The 20684-nt window shown below is 46.0% G+C and overlaps 1 protein-coding gene across 1 annotated transcript in view; it reads right to left on the reverse strand.

Annotated features, from left to right (window-relative positions):
- LOC122787895 (schlafen family member 11-like) overlaps positions 1-20684 on the reverse strand; it is a 227883-nt gene that overhangs the window by 152468 nt on the left and 54731 nt on the right. Inside the window, 1 exon segment of the mRNA XM_044054819.1 lies at positions 10750-10768. Coding sequence (XP_043910754.1) covers positions 10750-10768 — 19 coding nt within the window.

The raw sequence follows: 20684 nt of genomic DNA on the forward strand, positions 1-20684 counted from the left end.
ATGTCTTGACGGGGACTGCATAGCAATTTGCAGCTCAACAAGCATTTACATGTTTGCTGTTGATTTACTCCTGTCCTCAAAAGGTGATAACTGGACAATTAACATTGGAAAGTGGGAGAAGGTTGCAAGAACTCAAACTGACTTCCTGGTTCTATGAGGAATGTTTTCCTCACTTTTTGCTGGTATAGTTGCTGCTGACAGGGAATAGGAGATTTTTTTGTTGTTTCTGTAGCATTAAAAAAAATAGAAAAGAGACATGGAAGAGCTCTCCGATCTTGTAGCCCAGGCAGGTATGACTAGCCCTGAGTAGCATTCTGCCATTGCCCAGAATAATACCACAGTACAAGGACAAAATGATTGACTTCAACAATTGGCTAAGCTTCTGGTGTCATTTTCAGGGGATCCAGTATCTGCCTGCTTGGGATGACATGGTCGACAGACCACGATGCTTTGCACAGATGGCCTGCACCTGTCACCCCTGGGATTCCAGATACTGGCGAAGGCTCTTGCTGCCCCTATAGTGTATTTTTAGGCATGGTTCAAATAACAAATTCACCACCATAACAGGAACAGGCAAGCAAAAACTGAGGGTAATGCTACTCAATGCTAGAAGTCGAAATCTCAAAATGCACTCACTCGAGGCACTCCTTAAAATGGAGAACATCGATATCTGTGCAGTGACTGAGACCTGGTTCAAGGTTCAAGAGAACACCCCTGTACTACCAGGCTATAACTCATACCACACTTTTCGGCCATGTAACCTGGACCGAAACACCAAAGGCGGAGGTGTGTCCATATTCATTAAGGACATCCACACCTCCAGGCTAGTTGCTCAGCATAATGCATCCGAGGCTATCCAAGTGCAACTAACTGTGGGCAAAATTGCAATCCAAATTGTAGCTTGCTACAGATCCCCCACGATATCCCAGGATTCCCACTCCTCTTTTATTGAGGCACTGGAAAATATTAGGGTTCAAACAAACACCCTAATAATGTGTGACTTCAACTACCCCACCATTAACTGGGAAAACTACTTGTGTACCAACTCCTTAGCTCAACGCTTTCTGGAATTCATAAACTCCAATGCCCTAGATCAACTTATCCACACCCCTACCAGGGCAACAATATCCTAGACCTAGTCATTACCAACATGAGTGACCGGTGTTCCACACCTGAAGGCAACTCCTCGTTGGTCCGTTCTGACCATAAGCTTATCACCCTTGATATCCACATCCTGCCCCCCCCCCCCCCATTAAGGAAACCACAGTAAAAAAATTCTCCAAAGCCAACTTCATGCTTCTTAAGACAGAAGTGGTGAACTTCATGACATCCATGCAGATGGACAATACAGTTACAACTGCTGAATCCTACACAAATGCACTCTATAAGCACTTACACGAGTGCATGGATCGTGCTATGCCAAACAAGACGCTATCCTCCAAAAAAAGGAAGCCAATCTGGTGGTCCCCTGCCATAAACAAACTGTAAAATAGAAGGAAGAAACTGTTGCAAAAAGAGTAAAATCCCACGAGTGGAGGAGCTCCCTGGTCAGCCTCAGTAAGAAGCTGAGATCCCTTATAAGATCCTCCAAAGCTAGCTACAAAAACAAAATCGCTATTAAATCCAAGGACAACCACAAAGCATTCTATAGCTATGTCAAGAATCTAGATGGCAACACCCAGATCTGCTCTGAGTTACAGCACAAAGGCACGAAAATTACAGAACCAACTGATATTGCCAACATCCTGGCAGATAGGTTCAGTGCTAACTTTACCCCCCTCTCACCCCCTAAAGGGCCCATATCTATACAGGAAGAATGCAGAGTCCCTGTAATCACAACTATGCAGGTAAAAGCTGCACTCTCTAAAGCCAAAAACACGGCATCCATGGGACCGGACAACATCCCAGGCTGTGCTTTACATGAACTTCAGAACGAACTGGCTCCCCACTTAAGCACCATGTTCAATAATAGCCTCGCATCAGGCTTTGTGCCCACTGAATGGTGCGCAGCAACAGTTATCCCACTCCACAAATGGGGAGCCACCACTGATCCCGGGAACTATCGACCTATTAGCCTGACGAGCCTGATCTGCAAGGCCATGGAATGTATCATCATGGAACTCATAAACAAAGACATTGGTAACCTCCAAACTCTGGATCCCACCCAGTTCAGGTTTGTAAAAGGCAGATCATGCCTCCTGAACCTGATCAACGTCTCTGAGTTAGTCACCAAAGCCGTGGATGAAGGTAATGTGGTTCACACAGCCTATCTTGACCTCGCCAAAGCTTTTGACACCATCCCCCATTCTGGAATTATAGCTAAACTCACTAAACTAGGTATAAATCCCTACGTCACAAGATGGGTTGCCAACTGGCTCAATGACAGAACCCACACTGTAAAAGTTGCAGACTCCAAATCTGACCTCAAAGCAGTGACAAGTGGAGTACCACAGGGTTCCGTCCTGGGACCTCTCCTGTTTGGTATCTACTTCTCTGAAGTACAGGCCAACACAGAAGGCCTCTGGCTAACGAAGTTCACAGATGACTGCAAACTAGGAGCCATAGTTAAGTCCCCAAATGATGTGGACATATTACAGAAGGGCCTCACTGAGACAGATCCCTGGTGTCAGAGCCATGGCCTCAAGCTCAATGCCAAAAAGTGCAGTGTCATCCCCTTTGGGAAAAACTCAGTACCCATGAACTACCACATAGGCAGCAATCTACTTAACACTGAATGCGTGATAAGAGACCTTGGGACCCAGGTGGACAGTAGTCTCTCCTTTGATAGTCACATCACCACAGTAGTCAGGAAGTCCTTCTACGTGGCACACCTCATCATAAAAGGGTTCTCATCCAGGAAAAAAATAGGTCATTGTTCCCCTCTACTTGTCACTCATTAGACCCATTATAAAGTATAACGCCCCTTTTGGAATGTATCTCACAAGACATCTGCAGCAGCTGGAAAGGCCACAGAAGTACCTCACAAAGAGGATGACTGGCCTCAAACAAATGCCCTACACTGACCGCCTCAAAAAACTCCAGCTTTACTCCGTAGCATATCGCCTACTCTGAGGTGATCTCTTCCTTAACATATAAAGCTCTGTCAAACCCAGAGCTGTTGGACATGCTACACCTAAAGAAATCCCAATCCCTCCAAGCTACACGCTCTAGAGACCTAAACCTTGTCACCACAATAAACAAGACACACTGGAGGGATAGATTCCTGTCCCAGAGACTTCCTATACTCTGGAACAAGCTACCCATCTATGTCAAGCAAAGTTCTTCATTAGCACTCTTCAAGAAAAATCTTGATGAGTGGATGGGAAATAGGAAATACACCCCGGGATCACTTCTGTGTCTCTGCTCGACAGTGGCACAGGAAAATAACTTTCTTGGGTAGCGTAAGCCATGGAACCATGCTGACTAGGCTTATGTAGGCCCTTGGGCCGATAGCCTAGTACCTACCTATGAACCTATTAAATTATGTTCAGCACCACCAGCATTTTATAGAATTATACTCTGTACTTGTTGGTGCTGACTTACTGCTTGCTACTTTTTCTTTCTTTTTTTGTTAAATGCTTTCTTGCTCAAGATGTGTTTTAGGGATGACTGACTGGCTGTCTTCACTCTTCAAGTGATTTTTTTTTTTTTGGCTGGGGGGGGGGGGGGCGGATTCATGCACCCAGCATGCATTTGGTTTATCTGCTCTCTTGCAACAGGTCTGTAGTTGGAATTTCTGAATTCTAATCATCTCCAATAGCTTTACAGCACCTGAAGACAAGTCCCGTTCAGTCCAGTTATCCTCTTGTAGATCTAAGGCAAGTAATAAAGGAAATTTGACATATTTTGATATTATTAATAATTTCTTTACAAGTACACTGTCCCTTTTTCTTTCTCTCTGCCCCTGCAGGACACACAGATTATAGTTATTATATAAAAGCAACAAACAAATCCAAGTGGTATATAGCTAATTCTGTTTTCTACTTTGATAGTAGTTATTCTTTTATTGATTTTATTAATGAGTCATGATATTTTTCTTATGGTCTGCTGGCAACTGGTGTACTTTTATACTTCTGTTTTCAGTTATCATGAAAATCTTCTTCAATAAATTTACTTGCTGACTTAAAATGACTCTCTAACCTAAGAAGAGTGTAGGAAAATTTGGTCTCTGTTCATCTCAATTGCATTTTGCTCAAATGCTGATCTAGACCTTGAATTTTTCATTTTTACAATTTTGTTTACTGTGCTGTGGGTCTCTGCATTCCATCCATCCACAACACCATTTTCCTATTTTTGCACATGGGGCCAGGGTGTCACTTCAATAGTAACAGTCATCTAGGGCTAAGATTTACACTGCCGGGTGGGCTAGCCCTGCCACAGTACTTCATCCACACCATACACTCACACCTATGGCCAATTTAGAGTGGCCAATCCACCTAGTGCATGTCTTTGGAATTTGGGAGGAAACCGGAGCACCCCGAGGAAACCCTCACAAATACAGAGAGGACATGTAGACTCTCCACAGAAGGCACCCCAGCCAAGAATCAAACCAGGGAACCTCTTGCTGCAAGACGACAACACTATCCGCTGCCCCACTGACCACCTTTTTGGTCTCTACATTGTTTTAATTTTAATTGAAACAGTGTTTTCTATCTAACTTCAACTGAATAGTGTCTACTCAGAGTACTTTACCAACAGTACCTGGAATCTGTATCTATCAGTGTTGTGAAGTGGGGCCTGAAATTTCAGTATTTACCACTGTAATAGCTGCATCTGCTGTGTTGCGATACTATGATGTACACTAAATGGAAAACTGACTCAGTGACACTAAACTGGCTTACTTTCCATCTTCATGACTGCTCTGGAAATGCCATTACCTAGGTTTTACCTTGTCATGATCAGGTGTTTAAGTGGTAATACTAAATCTGCTCCCAGATCTCCCTTTAACTATAGAAACTCAGTGAGTTTGCCTGCAACAGTTCAGTTTAGTCACTGATATGTGGATGTCACAGACCAAGAGGGGGAAAACATACGGACCAACATTTAGCCAGTACAGTATCTGCAAACTATCATGTATTGGGATCCGAATACAGATTTTCATTTAGTCTTAAGAAAAGAGGGATGTAAAACCTACATTTGGTCCTTCCTTACTTTCCTGGATAAATAATGCATTTTCTGATATTTGTTAATATATTCCTATCTAAAATTTTAGTTACATTAGCATCAATTAACTTCTCTTCATCCGGCATTTTCCCATAAAAATGTCACCACCAACCTTAGTGTGCAATGCAGTTTTGTGTAGGAAGTGATCATTTTATTCTCTGAATGAAGTATTTACTGTCAGTTTATTTAATATTTTAACCTTATCCTCTGTATTCAATTTATCTTCCCACTGTTATTTCAGGTGTGTCCTAGTGGCAAGAGATTTACTTTTTCCTTCTTAAATCTAGGAATACAGAGCATTAGGCCTTTGAAAGAAGGATGAAACCTAAATATGATCCACAGACTCTGTTAGTGACGCAGGTGCTAGAAGGGCCAGGATAGGGAGGGATCAATACTTACTCGCTCAAGTAGGAAATGGGAATTGGTATAACCAGTTGTACTGCTGACCCCTAGGAGTGTTCGGTTTTACAGGAGCAGCTGCTGGGCTGTACTTCTGCCCACAGTAAGAGTATTGTGGCTTTACAACAACAGCTAATGCAGTTTTATGGATATGTATCGCAAATAATTCAGGTAACTATGCATATGCACATCTGCAGCTTCCGTACAATAGCAACAAACTCTGTAGAAAATTGGTGCACTGTATGAACAGAACACGAGCAGTGTGCACTATACAGTGAGTGTGTCTAAACAGATGCATAACGATCAAGTAATATGCATTTACAGGAAACTTGATCCATGCATGCATACATACCCCCATACAGCATTCAGGCTACAATCCCGCCTCTGTAAATGAGGCATATACTTTGAGCTGTACCCTTGAACAGAAATACATTGTCCTTACTTGCTGTGGCTACCAAAGGAGTTGTAAAAAGCCTCTTTCACATGTTAAATGCATCATTGCTGTGAACTGATGAGAGTTTTAAACTGTAGGTTCATCAGTGCAGCTGTTAAAAAGCATTTTTTTTTAATCTAGGAATAATATCAATACAAGAATGACTTGCAGTTTTGTAAGTGGGTCAGCTAAACACCAGAAGACAAAAAACAAAAAAACAAACAAAAAAAAAAAAAACAAGCATGTCACAAAAATGCTTTAAGCTTTCATCATGGGCATCGACTATAACATGTGATGATGTTACTCACAAGCAATGGACATGAAGACTTATCAGATTACTTGCGGTCTTCAGCAGCCCTTAGGACTCCTCAAAATAAATGAAGTATCTTACATCTTTGACTGGGATGCCTTACATTGTGTGAACTGGGCAGCACTTACTCCACTGCAGAATATAATCATATTGTCCATCACAAGATTTTAATACTTGTACCCCATTCCCTCTTTCTTTCTGTTACTTTACATTTCTATATTATCTAACTATATTAGTTGATGACCACAACAAATAACGTTATGCTATTGGTATCCCCTCAAAACCTCCCTCATCTACCTGTTATTAGCATCACTAATAACCACACCGGTATCATTCTCCTCATTTCTGAATACAAATCAGAGATTAATAGGAGGTTAATAGGCTAATGGCCCCAGGGCCTTTACAAGGTTAGCCAAGTTCAACCCGTGTTCTCAAAGGTGTCTGATTGAAGCAGCCACTAAAATCAGCACCTATTGCTCTAGTCCAAGAGAAACCCAGGTGGAACCCCCAGGGTGAATTTCTGGTTACTCATCCAATTGTCCAAATTACACTTAAATAGGGCCAACGAGGGGCTTTAACATGAATAGGAAGCTTGCTCCAAAGGTGGGGCAACCTCTGTGAGACAAATCATTCTCTCCAGCAAGTTCTGTTGATCTCACATACCAGGTAAAGGTCCTTTGAGCAAGTGACCTGTGTGCGTTTTGACTTATGAGTGTGCATCAGTTCCATTAAACCTGGGTCAGAAATTGCTCTATATACAAGGCACAGGTTGCCTCTGAGCAGTCTGTATGACACAGAGTAAAGAGACAATGATTTTAGTCTGTCCATGTAAGACAGATCTTGAAGACCCTGAATTTTCTTTGTAAGGAACCTCTGTGGTCTCTCCAATTGCTGCATGTGTTTGAAGTAGATGCCGATCAGTACGGGTCCCAGAACCGATCCCTGTGGAACACCACTGGTTACGGGTCTACTGGAGGAAGTGGGGTCCCCTATTTTGACCATATGAGTGCTATCAGTGAGCCAGTTTGCAACCCAGCTGACAATATATGGGTTGCTATCCAGCTGGGTGAATTTATCAATGATGCCTGAGTGGGGGATTGTACAGATCTGCCCTCGTCTAGGGCTTTGGTGACTGTCTTAAAGAAGTCCAAGTTTAACAGGCATGATCTACCCTTGCCAAACTGGGTGGGGTCATGTGTTTGGAGATTTCCTATATCTTTCTTAATAAGGTCCATGATGATTTGTTCCATGGCCTTTCAGATTAGGCTGGTCAGGCTAATGGGTCTATAGTTCCCAGAGTCCATGGATGCATCGCCTTTGTGCAAAGGGATGATGGTAATTGTTTTCCATTCTGCTGGGATGAAGCCAGTACTTAGGCTCTGATTGGCAAGCATGCCCAATTGCGATGCTAATTCCTCTTTTCACTATTGTAAAACATAGCCCAGGATGATGTCTGGTCCTATATAGGCTGTGTTTTTGGCCTTGGAGAGTGCATTTAAGACCTGCTCCTTGCAGATACTAGGTGGGGGACAGGTGTTAGGAATGCTTTAAGGTATATGTGGTATGGACAGGGGAGTAATTACTATCCTAACATATATTTGCCAGCAGTCTGTTCAGAGATCAGCACTGTAAAGAGGGTGTAGTCTGGATGACAATCAGTTTGTAAAAGAGTGGGTGGGCAGCAACATGCTGATGTTGACGTGGTTTAGTCGAGGGGCAGCAGTTTGGGTATGAGTGCAAATCTGAAAATCCTGGTGACACCCCTGCTCCCTCCTGCTCAAGTTCATTTACATCACATTCTTGTCCCAAGTTGATAGTTTCTTGGTGCAGCAGCTTTCCCTTTTTTAAATGTTGCTTTTACACATTTCTCAAGACCAAATGCCATTCTTATCTCATCAGAGAAAGCTTTAACTGTTTGTGGTTGTGCTTTTTAGGGCATCATCTGAAGAAATATGCACTTTTAAGTAATCCACAAAAAGTAGATGTGATGTCTTTAAACAATGTTGGTTTGAGGGGTTAAACTGTAACCACAGCCTACTCTGTTAAGTAAACAGCTTAATGGGCTAAAGGCAAGGCAAAACTGCAGTAGTGACAAAGAATCACCCTGGAATACCCCCTTTGAATTTTTATCCTTGGGATAATAATTTGTCATGGCTCAGTGGTTTGCCAAAGTCTGATGGCCACTGCAATGTAATTGGTCGATGTAGAGTGTATCTTTTACATATGTAAGCAATCTGTTATCCAAGACTCTGGGATACTGTCAAATGTTTTTTTTTTTGTAATCTATCCATGCCATACTTAGATTCTTTCACTTTTTAGAACTGTCTACAATGGGTTTGTTTAGCAAGAAATGATCCCTTGTTCCACAGGATTTATTATTATTATTTTTTTATTTGACATTTGTTGACTGGGTTAGTCCAACCAGGCCAGAGGCCCATTTTCTGTGGAGTCCTGAGGAGAAAAGCTCCAATACAGACAATTAATAGTAGATAAACTTCACGCTCCAATATAGAGAATTACAATACATAAGCTCCAAATACAGAGAAATACAATACATACACAAGATAAAAGAAATACATATTTTTTAGGAGAGAAAATATATACAGCAAATGAACTTTCATAGAGAGAGCTATGACGCAGCAGATGTAATACTAATAAAGAGAGGTATTTATGAGAAAACAATATATACATATGTACATGTGGTGGAGAAAGTAAAGCTTAAGGGTGAATTATTTTAGTAAAACTATGAGTAAAGGGAGAAAACTAAGAGGTGGCAGAGTAAGAAGTCTGTGTAGTAGGAGTGAAGCAATCCGGTGACGTAGAATACAGTAGTGTAGTAGATTAGGTAGGGTCATGACAGGGGCAAGACTCGGTGTTAAGTAGGTGAAGTTAAAGTTCCTTTTTGAACTGTTTAGGATGGGAAATGGATCTTGTGTGTGTGGGGAGTTTATTCCAAGCTTGGGGTACAGTGCATTTGTATAATAGTTTACCAATATTTTTGTGTGGTTGGTAAATATCCAGGAGGTGCTGGTTGGAGGTGCGGAGAGTACGAGTAGGGGTGTAAGAGGATACCAAGGAGGAGAGGGAAGGACAGGTAGATGAGAGTGTGTGCTTTGAAACTGCGATAGAAGGAGTTGTTGGGGAGCTCCAGCCATTGGAGAGAGTTGAGTGCAAGGTAGTGGTGAGAGTTGTAAGGAGAGCTGGTGACAAATCTAGCTATTTTGTGGTATGTTTGTTGGAGTTTGGACAAGGTTGTAGACTGTTTGTTAGCTAGGATTGGGGCAGCATAGAGAAGGGAGGAGAGAAGGAAAACCTAAGGCAGGGGAAAGTCTAGCGTTAAAAGTTAGACATTTTCTATTTCAATAAAGCAGACCAAGTTTTTGGAGGGTTTTTTTATGCTATAAAGGATATGCAAGTTAAATTTTAGATGTTATGTTGTCCATATCTCGCCTTCGTTATTGCTGTTTGGGTTCGGAGCCGATCCTCGGCTCCAACTCGGCCATATACTATAGCTCGAGAGCTTTTACTGGCTCAAGGCTAGCCCCTATCCCAGCATGCCTAGCAGTAATTACCCAGATCTCGTTTGCTGCTTACAGCGTCGAGATTGCAGATACTGGCTCAGGCTGTGTTTTTTCTCTTATATTTTTGAACAAAATTTTCTAGTTTAGCTTATCTAATTTGTTAACTATAGTTGTCCTTCATATTTCTATCTAGCCCTATCCCGGCTGAGTGACTTGCTTTTGTGTAGATTAACCATTTTTTCTCTCTGGCCTTTCCCCCTCTTCCAAACCCATTTAAATTAGAGGGTTCTTCTTCCCTTTCTTGCCTTTCCTTTAACTTTAAGGAGTCGCCATTTAAGTTAGAGGCTCTCCTTAGGTGGGGAGTTTGCGGTTTAAATTAGAGGCCCCCTCTCTGTTTTTCCATGTCTGTTAAAAAAAAAAAGAAAAAGAAAAAAAAGGATATTTTTGTCTGTTACAGCCTAGTTTTTACTCTTTGCCTAGCTTACATAGTGCTATTAATAGTATTATTGCATAGTTTTCTTAGTAGTAGTCTATAGCCTTAGACATAGTGCTGTTTCTCTGTTATGTCCAAGGATACTGCCAAGGATTCGAAATCTTCAGGTTTCAAAAAGTGTGACTCGTGCTGCCAAAAGATGTCCCTTACGGACGGCCACACGAGTTGCGTATATTGTTTAGGACCTGTTCACCTGCAGAACACATGCTCTTATCTACCATGCTTTTAGTTCATGAGTCCTGCAGGAGAGAAGAAACAAGTTAATCTTGAGAAGTTTACTGAAGAGCCCCTTTGATGCTGCCATGGAGGGGACTCAGCCAGACAAAAAATCGGACAAAGTCAAGCCTTCATCCTCATCGGCTCGAGTTCGGACCAGTCTAAGGACAAGGGCAAACCACAAGCTAAGTCAGACCCAACTTTTGGTTCCGACAAGACATCTTCACCTACGGCTCCATCTGTGTTGTTGGAGCTAGTAAGGTCCCATAAGCATTCCAGGTCTGCTGCCTTGGAACCGGTGCGATCTGCTCCACAGTCTCCATTATTACAATCTGCGGCAGGCAGTCACCGGTCTTCTACCCATTCCTCTCGGTCATCCAGGAGCCTCTCAGATGATGTGGAAAGGGTGGTAAAGAGGCTTCATAGGACACCAGCTTTAGCCAAAATACTTTTGGGCCCATCCCAGACGGAAACGGTGCCGACAGCCCAAACAACACCTACCTCAATTCCTCCTCAGACTCCTTTGAGTTCGGAGCCTGAGTTTATAGAAGTTGTAGTGGTGGAATGAGAAGTTATGTTCTTACCATAACGTTCCATGTTAGTTGTCTTCTTCTCGCCTTCTTTCTTGCTGGATGGGTTCGGAGCCGATCCTCGGCTCCGACTCGGGCTAATACTAAAGCTCGAGAGCTATTTTTACCGGCTCGAGGCTATGCTATGTCCCATAATGCTAGGCATCATATACCCAGATCTCGTTTGATAGCTAACACTATGGACATATATGTCCCACCACAACAGAGAACAATCCACCTAATCATAGATACAAAAGGGAGAAGGATATATATATATATATATATATATATATATATATATATATATATATATATATATATATATATATATATATATATATATAAAAGCCCTCTTAGAAGAGCTAGCAAAAAAGGGGGAGCAAGGGAGCTAGCTGGGGAAATAACTGAGGTGGCAAAAATTCTCACAAGGTACTCTAGATCTCCCAGGCTAGGGGGATGGAGGGTGGGACGCAAGAAAGAAGGTGAGAAGAAGACAACTAACATGGAACGTTATGGTAAGAACATAACTTCTCAATGTTAAGTTGTCAATCTCGCCTTCATTCTTGCTGGATGGGACAGCGTTCCTAGCACCTAAATCCTGGGTGGCTCAATGGAACAAACTCTTGAGTACCGTGGAACCAAAATCAGCCCTACTTCTGGAGGCCATATCGACCTTGTAATGAGAAATGAAGGTATGAGGAGAGGCCCAAGTGGCCGCAGCGCAAATGGAATCCATTGGCAATCTTGCCTGAAAGGCTATTGAAGAAGTTAAAGCTCTAGTTGAATGGGCTCTAGGCTTAGTAGGAAGTTCCCTGTTCCTCAACTGATAGACCAACATGATAAGACAGGACAACCACCTGGACAAAGTTACCTTAGAGACTTGGTTGGCCTTGCTTCCCCTCCGCATAAGACAGGAAGAGCTGGTTTGATTTTCTCATTTGCTTAGTTCTATCCAGGTAGAAGTGTAATTGATGGCGAACGTCCAAACAATGTAACTTTCATTCAGCTCTACTGGTGTAATTTGGGAAGAAGACTGGAAGATCTATGGTCTGCTTCAGATTTTTCTCTGAGATTATTTTGGGTAAAAAGGACGGCTTAGTCCTAAGTGACACTCTGTCTTTGTGAAAAACAAGATAAGGAGGGCGAACACAAAGGGCTTGAAGTTCCGAGACCCTTCTTGCTGAGGTGATGGCTACTAAGAGTGTTTTCCACGAGAGCAACTTCAACGAACAAGAAGCCGCCGGCTCAAAGGGAGGAAGAATTAAGGAAGACAGTACCAAATTTAAGTCTCACGGTGGGGGAGGGTCCTTAACCGGGGGCCTAAGTAAAAGGGTTCCTTTTAAAAAGGCTTTGCAAAGTTTGTGGGACATGATGCTGGTCTCTGACAAGCCAACGTGGAAATTTGCAATAGCTGCCAGTTGAACTCTGATGGCAGCTGAGGAGGAGCCCAATCGAAAGAGTTCTGCTAGAAACTCTAGAACTGTCTGGACAGGAGCCGTAAAGGGGTCCACGTGATTTTCCCCTGCCCAGACAGAGAAACGCTTCCATTTGCTAGCATAAGTCTTTCTGGTAGTAGACTTGTGAGAAGCAAGGATGATATCGCGAACTGGTTGAGAGATTATGGGAAGCCTGGCTAGGGTTGGAAGTGGAGTAACCAAGCTGTGAGGTTGAGAGATCGAAGGGACTGATGCAGCCCGCCCGATTGATGGGTCAGATGATCTGGCACTGGGTCCAGATGCCAGGGCTGCTCCAGTAGATGGCGTTGCAGGAACGGAAACCAAATTTGTCGAGGCCAGTAAGGGGCAATGAAGATCATCACGGCTCTCAAGGCAGCTGCTTTCTGGATTAATTGAGTAATCAAGGGAAAGGGGGGGAATGCATACAGAAGACCCCGGGGCCAATCGTGAACTAGAGCGTCTCTGGGGGGTAGACCTGAGAGAGGGAAGAGAGTGAAGAAGTCTGGGCACTTGCTGTTTATAGGTGTTGCAAAAAGGTTGCAGCAAGGCTGACCCCACCTTTGGAAAATTCTTTCCGCTACTGTCTGGTTGAGAGACCACTCGTGAGGCATGAGAATGGCTCTGCTCAGTCTGTCCGCTATGACGCTGGACTTCCCAGGAATATGCGTTGCTACCAGAAACCGTTGAGAAGAGATCGCCCATTGCCAAAGTCTGAGTGCTTCTCGACATAGGGGGTAGGATCTGGTTCCGCCCTGCTTGTTGATGTACCACACTACAGACATACTGTCTGTTTGAATTGCAATAGTCCCGGTTGGTAGAGAGTCCTGAAGGGCCAAGACATTTATGTGCAAGTGGTATTGGAAGGGTTGCCATGTGCCCTGGACTGTCCTGCCCCAAAAATGCCCCCCCCCGCCGGATCAGGAAGGCATCCGTTGTCACAGTGGCAACAGGAGGAGGAAGGACCACAGGTCTGCCCTGGAGTATTTGAGGGGAGATCGTCCACCAAGAAAGGTGTCTTTTGCATGACTGAGTGATTAGAATGGTGTGTGACATGGGGAGCTGCTGAAAGGACCACTGGGAAAATAGCATCCACTGCAGGATCCGCATATGAAAATGTGCTAGGGGGAGTAAAGTGATTGCTGCTGCCATGAGACCAAGCGTTTTTAGTACAAATCTGGCTTGGACTCTGGTCTCCTGTAATAGAATCTGAACATGGTTGCAAATGTCTGAAACTCTTTGTGTGGGTAGTTTTGCTGAGAGCTCCACTGTGTTTAAGACGGCGCCTTTGAAGGTAATAGACTGACAAGGCGACAATGCAGACTTTTCGAAATTTATAGAGATACCTAGTGCGTTGCACGTTTGTACAGTGTAATTTCTGGATTGGAGTAGTCGATGCCTGGTGGTGGCAGTAAGGAGCCAGTCGTCTAAATATGGAAACACCTGGAATCCTTGTCGTCTCAGGTGAGCCGCAACCACTGCCATGCATTTGGTAAACACCCTGGGGGCTGTGGTGAGGCTAAAGGGCAGTGCTCTGAATTGGTAGTGACTGGCTCCCAGCCGGAAGTGGAGAAACCTTCTGGAGCGCCTGTTCATCTTGATATGGTAGTACGCATCCTGAAGGTCTATAGAGCACATCCAATTGTCCTGACCCAGAAAGGGTGACCATCCGGAATTTCGTTCTTTGAACAGACTTGTTCAGCTTGCTGAGATCCAAAATAGGTCTCCAGTCCCCTGTCTTTTTTGGTGGAACGTCTGGAAGGGGCCCTTTTGGCTGTTGTGGGGTGTGAGTAAAGGGAATTCTGTAGCCCTCGGATATGATCGACTGTACCCATTTGAATTGCGTGAGGGAATGCCAGGCTCCTGGGTACAGTGATAGTCTTCCCCCGACTGCCTCCGAAGGTGGACAGTCGGGCAGTTCCTCAGGGGTGCTGGAAGGGTTTGTCAGAGAAAGATTCTCTGCTACCCTGATTCTGCAGACCCCCTGCCCTCGGCGTCTATTGTTCCCTCCTCTGCCTCTGGAGGGAAGCTCACCACATGTGTCAGGCAGTACTCCCTGAGGTTTGCGGAACCACATTTTCCCATCCTTCTGACCCTTAGGGTATGGTCTAGAAGGGGTAGAAAAATGGACTCCTACAGCAGAGAGAGAGTCTTGCCTTCCTGCTCGCACCTGGTCAAAGTATCCTTCACTTGAGGTCCAAACAAGGCAGAACCGTCAAAGGGGGTGTTAGTGAAAGACGCCTTGAAGGGGTTGGCAAAGTTGCAAAGCCGCATCCAGGTGTGTCTCCTTAGAGCAACGCCCGTGCCTGCAGCCCTACTCGCTCCATCGGTGGCATAGGAAATGAGCCGCATGGAGGAGTTTACAATAGAGTTCAGGGTCCCTAGCTGGGAGTTGATCTTTTCCTGAGACCCCGCAGCTGATGGGTCCTGTAAGGTATCACCTAGTTCTTTGAGAAGGTCTCTCTGAAGACCCGTGAAATGGCACAAATAATTCAGAGAACGCATGGCAAAGGTCACTGAAGAAAACATCGGCTTGCCGTACCTATCCATAGTCCTAGACTCCTTATTAGGAGGATGGACAGGAACTGAAGGGTCAGCCAACTCCTTCTTAGTGGCCGCCGCCACCACCATGGCATCAACGGGGACTCCCTTAGTGAGAAATTCCTTGTCCGAAGGGGCTGTAATAAATTTTGAGGGCCTCCGGGGAGTTGGTTCCATAGTATCCGGAGCCGTCCACGCCTTCTGAGCCACCACCTCCATGAGTGGGTCGAATGGTGGGGACACCCAAGAGGTGGAAGGGCGGGAACCGAACACGTCCAGGTACACCGACTCGTCCTCGGAAGGGTTGAGGGCAGACCAGTTCCCCCTCTGTTTAAGGATCTCTAGGATGTCAGAAAACGAGACATCCTCAGAGGGGGACCTTGGGGACCCTTCCGAATCCTTCAGGTCGGTGTCAGATGTCACTGACTCCGGGGAGTCCACATGCTTCCTCTTGCATGTCCTCTTCCGAGGTGGCTCCCCCGCAAGATTAGGGGAGGCCTCAGAAGAGGAGGATACACCCAATGGGGCGACGTGGAACGTTGGTTCTCCACGCTTAGGTTCGGGAGGGTAGGCAGAGGCCGAAGTAGGCACCTTGGAAGGAGGGGCCGATGGGGCCGACCGTGGCGCTGGTATAGGAGCCAGCACACTCCTCATGACCTCAAAGGCGACCACATCAGGCAGAGAGGAGGGACCCAGCTCCGAAGAGATGACAGCTCCTCCTGGTACCGAGAGGGACGGCTCCAAGGCTGATATCGGGGCCGAGCTCACCTGCGCCGACGCTCTGAGAGGGAGAACAGGGTCGGACAAGGGTCCGATGCCACTCGCCCCCTTGGAACCGACGAGGGAGTCCCGGCGCCCAGATCCCTCCAAGGACGGAGCCAGTGAAGGGATCGGAGCTGACGAAGGAACCGATAAGGGTGGAATCGGTTCCGACGACCCCACGGTACCAACCCCGACGGCCTCCGGCTCCGAGCTCGAAGGAATAGTTGGAGGAGGAACTGGAGCAGGCGTTGGGGAAGCCACTGTCTGTTGAGACGGGCTGTGCAATAACTGGCCTAGCACCTGCAACTTTAAAAGCCTACTGACTACCCTCTCGAGATCGTGGTCCGAAAACCTGGAGGATCTAGAGGAATGAGACCTATGGCTCCACTCCGACAGCAAATGGGACTTCGGAGCCAACCTGACCGACTCCAATGAAGGAGATCGGGAGCCCTTACAGCTTGGAAATGGCTCCGACGCCAAGGTCGGAGCCGACTGAGGCCTCGATGTATCGGTTCCGGCCGGAACCGACGAGGCAGAAGAAGGTCCGCTCGGCACCGGCTCCAGACAGGGAGCCGACGGTTTGGCGGGCTTAGAAGGTTTTCCTGACAGAGGCTTGGTAGGAGAACCTTCGGGCTTCAATAAGCCCCTTAAGATGAGCTTATTTCTGCGCTTCTGCAGGACTCCTGGGCTAAAAGCATGACAAATGGAACAAGAGTCCTGCAGGTGCAGAGGGCCCAAACAATACACACAAGAAGTGTGACCGTCTGTCAGAGACATCTTCTGACAGCACGAGTCACACTTCTTGAATCCCGATATCTTGGTATCCTTAGACATGGTACCATAGGAACGGGACAACAAAGTCTAAACAAGAATACAAACACAAACACAACACTTGACAGACACTCTTAAAGTTACTATAATAACAACAAAATTCCACACACACACCGACTAAAGGAACCTGTATAAACCTACTGTACAAAACTACTATAAAAGGGGGGGGGGCCTAACCACCTTATGGGTGGAAAATAGTAAGAAAACTACTAATAAAGGGGGGGGGGGGGAGACTAGTCGGGAGACTACTAACACTATCAGAAAAAATCTAGAGAAAAAATATCAATCGAAAAATAACTATAATTATAAAAAAATTTTTAAATACGACCTGAAGCCGGTGAAAACGCAACCTCGTAGCTGAAGCGGCAAACGAGATCTGGGTATATGACGCCTAGCATTATGGGACATAGCATAGCCTCGAGCCGGTAAAAATAGCTCTCGAGCTTTAGTATTAGGCCGAGTCGGAGCCCAGGATCGGCTCCGAACCCATCCAGCAAGAATGAAGGCGAGATTGACAACTTAACATCAGTAGGTTCCAGTAACCTCCTCTGGTCTTTCAGTTCTGACTAATGCTCCGATCTCCTCGATACCCCCTTCTGTTGAGAGTCTGGGAGCCGACACTCCCTCGTCGGCTCCGATGGGGGGAACAGCATCGGACCCTTGTCAGAACCTACTCTCCCTCACGGAGCTTCGGCGCAGTCAGCTCCTACATCGGCCTCGGAACCGTCGCCTACGGTTTGGAGGAAATCTCCTGCTTCATAGCCAGAGATTCTTTCGGGTCGGGACCGCGATGCCTTTGAGATTATGAGGAGCATGCTGTCTGCTGAGACAGGTCCACCCTCTGCTCCAATAACTCCTTTGTCTTTAGTGCCGATGTCCACCTCCGAACCTCCCCTCCGCCCCAAGCGTAGGGAACCCATGCTGCAGGACACCCCATTGGGTGATCCCACCTCGTCCAAAACCTCCCCTGAGCATCCCTTGGAGAAGGTCCCTCAGAAGAGGACTTGCAAGAGGAAACATGTGGACTCCCCTGAGTCCTTGACATCAGACACAGACTTGGATGACTCAGAAGGGTCCCCACAGTCCCCCTCTGAAGATGTCTCTTTTTCAGATAACTTAGAAATCCCTAGACAGAGGGGTGACTGGAAGCCCCTTGCTCCTTCTGAAGATGAGTCAGTGTACCTGGATGCATTCAGTTCACAGCCCTCCACCTCTTGGGTATCTCCTCCTTTCAACCCACTATTGCACGTAGTGAGTTGGAAGGCTTGGAGCTCTCCAGACACGATGGAACCAGTTCCGCGGAGGCCAAAAAAATTCATTACAGCCCCTGAAGACAGGCTCTTCTTATCTAAAGGTGTTCTCGTTGATGCTATGGTGGTGGCAGCAGCCACCAAGAAGGTATTAGCAGAAACTTCTTCGTCTGTCCATCCGCCGAATAAGGTCTCACGTATGATGCACAGATACAGGAAGCGTATGTTTTCTTCAGCGACCTTTACACTCAGGTCACTGAACTATTTGTCCCACTTTACAAGGCTTCAAAGGGATCTCCTCAAGGAGTTAGGAGATTCCTTACAGGATACTACAGCTGTGGAAGCCTCAGACAAGTTGCCTTCTCAGCTTGCGACCTTGACTTCAGTGGTTAATTTCCATGCTCATTTCTTATGCAGCTGATGGGGTGAGCAGGGTGGCAGGCATGGGGTAGCCTTACGCAGACACTACTGGATGCGCCTATGTCATTTTGCGGAGACCTTCAAGTCTTCCTTTACCAATGCCCCCTTTGACAGCTCGTCCCTGTTTGGGCCTCAGGTAAAACAGACTCTTACCATGTGTGAACAGGATGGCAAAATTATCTCTGTCGTGGGATTACGTTTTTCTACTCCATCTAGACCCTATCCTAATGGCCAGAACAGCGTGAAATTGTGGTTCCGGAAATCCCAGGCAGGAAGCTTCGCCTGACACACATGGAGAATTTTCCTCCAGGGGCAGAGGGAGAAATAACAATGGAAGACGCCAACCTCGTGGCAGGGGAGGTCCGCAGAATCAGGGTGACAGAGATACCTTCTCTGGTAGGCCCTTCCAGTGCTCCTGAAGGAAGGCCTGACTGTCCTACTCCACAGACAGTTGGGGGGAGATTATCCTTGTATCTAAAAGCCTGGCAGACAATCACAGAAGATACATAGGTACAATTCATAATATCTGGAGGTTACAATATCCTCTTCCCACTACTTCCCCTGACAAAAAGACAATACTCTATCCCAGATGTTCCACCCAGTCTTCGGGATCAAGCAAATCTAGTGGTTCAAAGGATGCTAAGAAAAAGGGTCATCCATGAAGTCCCCGCAGGCCAAATCAGATCCGGAAGTTATCCAAGGTTCTTTTTAGTTCCAAAGAAAATAGGGGATTGGAGACCCATTTTGGATCTCAGCAGGCTGAACAAGTCAGTCAAGAAAACAAAGTTCCGGATGGTAACACTGCAGTCCATTCTCCCCTTTCTGGGACAGGACAATTGGATCTGCTCTACTGATCTCCAGGATGCGTACTACCACATAAAAATGGACAGATGGTCAAGAAGATAGCTACACTTCCGGGTGGGAGCCAGTCACTGTCAGTTCAGAGCTCTGCCCTTTGGTCTCACCACAGCCCCCAGGGAGTTCACCAAATGCATGGCAGTAGTTGCGGCTCACTTGAGGCATCAAGGATTCTGGGTATTTCCATATCTAGATGACTGTCTATTTACTGCCACCACCGAACATCAACTAATCAGGGCGAGGGAATACACAATCCGCTCTTGTTCTCAACTTGGGATCACCATAAACTATAAAAAATCTGCCTTGTTGCCTTGTCAATATATTACCTTCATAGGGGCAGATTTAGACACAAGGGCCATGATAGCAAAGCTGCCTCAAGAAAGAGTATTAACGATCAGTCACCAAGTTGTCATGCTGTTCACACAAAAGAGGATTCAAGCAAGATGTTTCCTCTAGGTCCTGGGTTCTATGGTGGCGACAATCACTCTGGTCCCCATGGCTCGCTTCCACATGAGAAATCTACAGTGGCTTCTAATAGCACAATGGTCATTCCAGGATTTAACCATGTCACATCATATTCTGATCACGGAATCCTACAAAGGGGATCTGGAGTGGTGGCTTCACTTCCCTATGGTGACAATAGGCAGGCCATTTATAGCCCCCTCAACCTGTAGCCACAGTGACCACGGACGCTTCCCAGATAGGGTGGGGGGCATTATCTGGTACAGACTGTTCAAGGGACTTGGCAGGAACACGAGTACCACTTGCACATCAATTCCCTGGAGATGAGAGCGGTGCTCCTGGCATTGCAAGCACTTCAGGACTGTCTACCTACAGGGACTATAGCAATTCAGACAGACAATATGTCAGTAGTATGGTACATCAACAAATAGGGTGGAACCAGGTCTTACCCCTTGTGTCGAGAGGCTCTACGAGTTTGGCAATGGGTGATGTCTTCCCAACGCTTTCTGGTTGCAATGCACATCCCGGGAAATCCAGCATAACAGCTGACAAGCTCAGCCGGGCTACCCTGACGCCCCAGGAGTGGTCCCTGAAGCAGGAAGTTGCGGACTTGCTTTTTCACAAATGGGGCCAGCCATGCTGCGATCTGTTTGCCACCCCCCTCAACAACAAATGCAGCAGCTACTTTGCCCTAGTCCCACCACCAGGACAGTCACCCAGAGATGCACATGTTCACGATTGGCCCCTGGGACTGCTTTATAGCTTTCCACCTCTTCCTCCAATCCTCCTAGGCTCTTCAGAAAGCACAGTCATTGGGTTGCAAATTAATCCTCATTTTGCCTTACTGGCCTCGTCAGATATGGTTCCCATTCCTTTGGCCTCACCTGCAAGGGGTGCCTTGGATCCCAGACCCAGCGCCAGATCTTTTGAGGCATCATTCAGGGGCTCTCCATCCTTCTATTCAAACTCTCAAGCTCACAACTTGGTTTCTCCACTTCTGGT

The sequence above is a fragment of the Protopterus annectens genome, chromosome 13.part0 (genome assembly GCF_019279795.1).
Source record: "Protopterus annectens isolate FY-2018-M chromosome 13.part0, PAN1.0, whole genome shotgun sequence".
NCBI classification, from domain to species: domain Eukaryota; kingdom Metazoa; phylum Chordata; order Ceratodontiformes; family Protopteridae; genus Protopterus; species Protopterus annectens.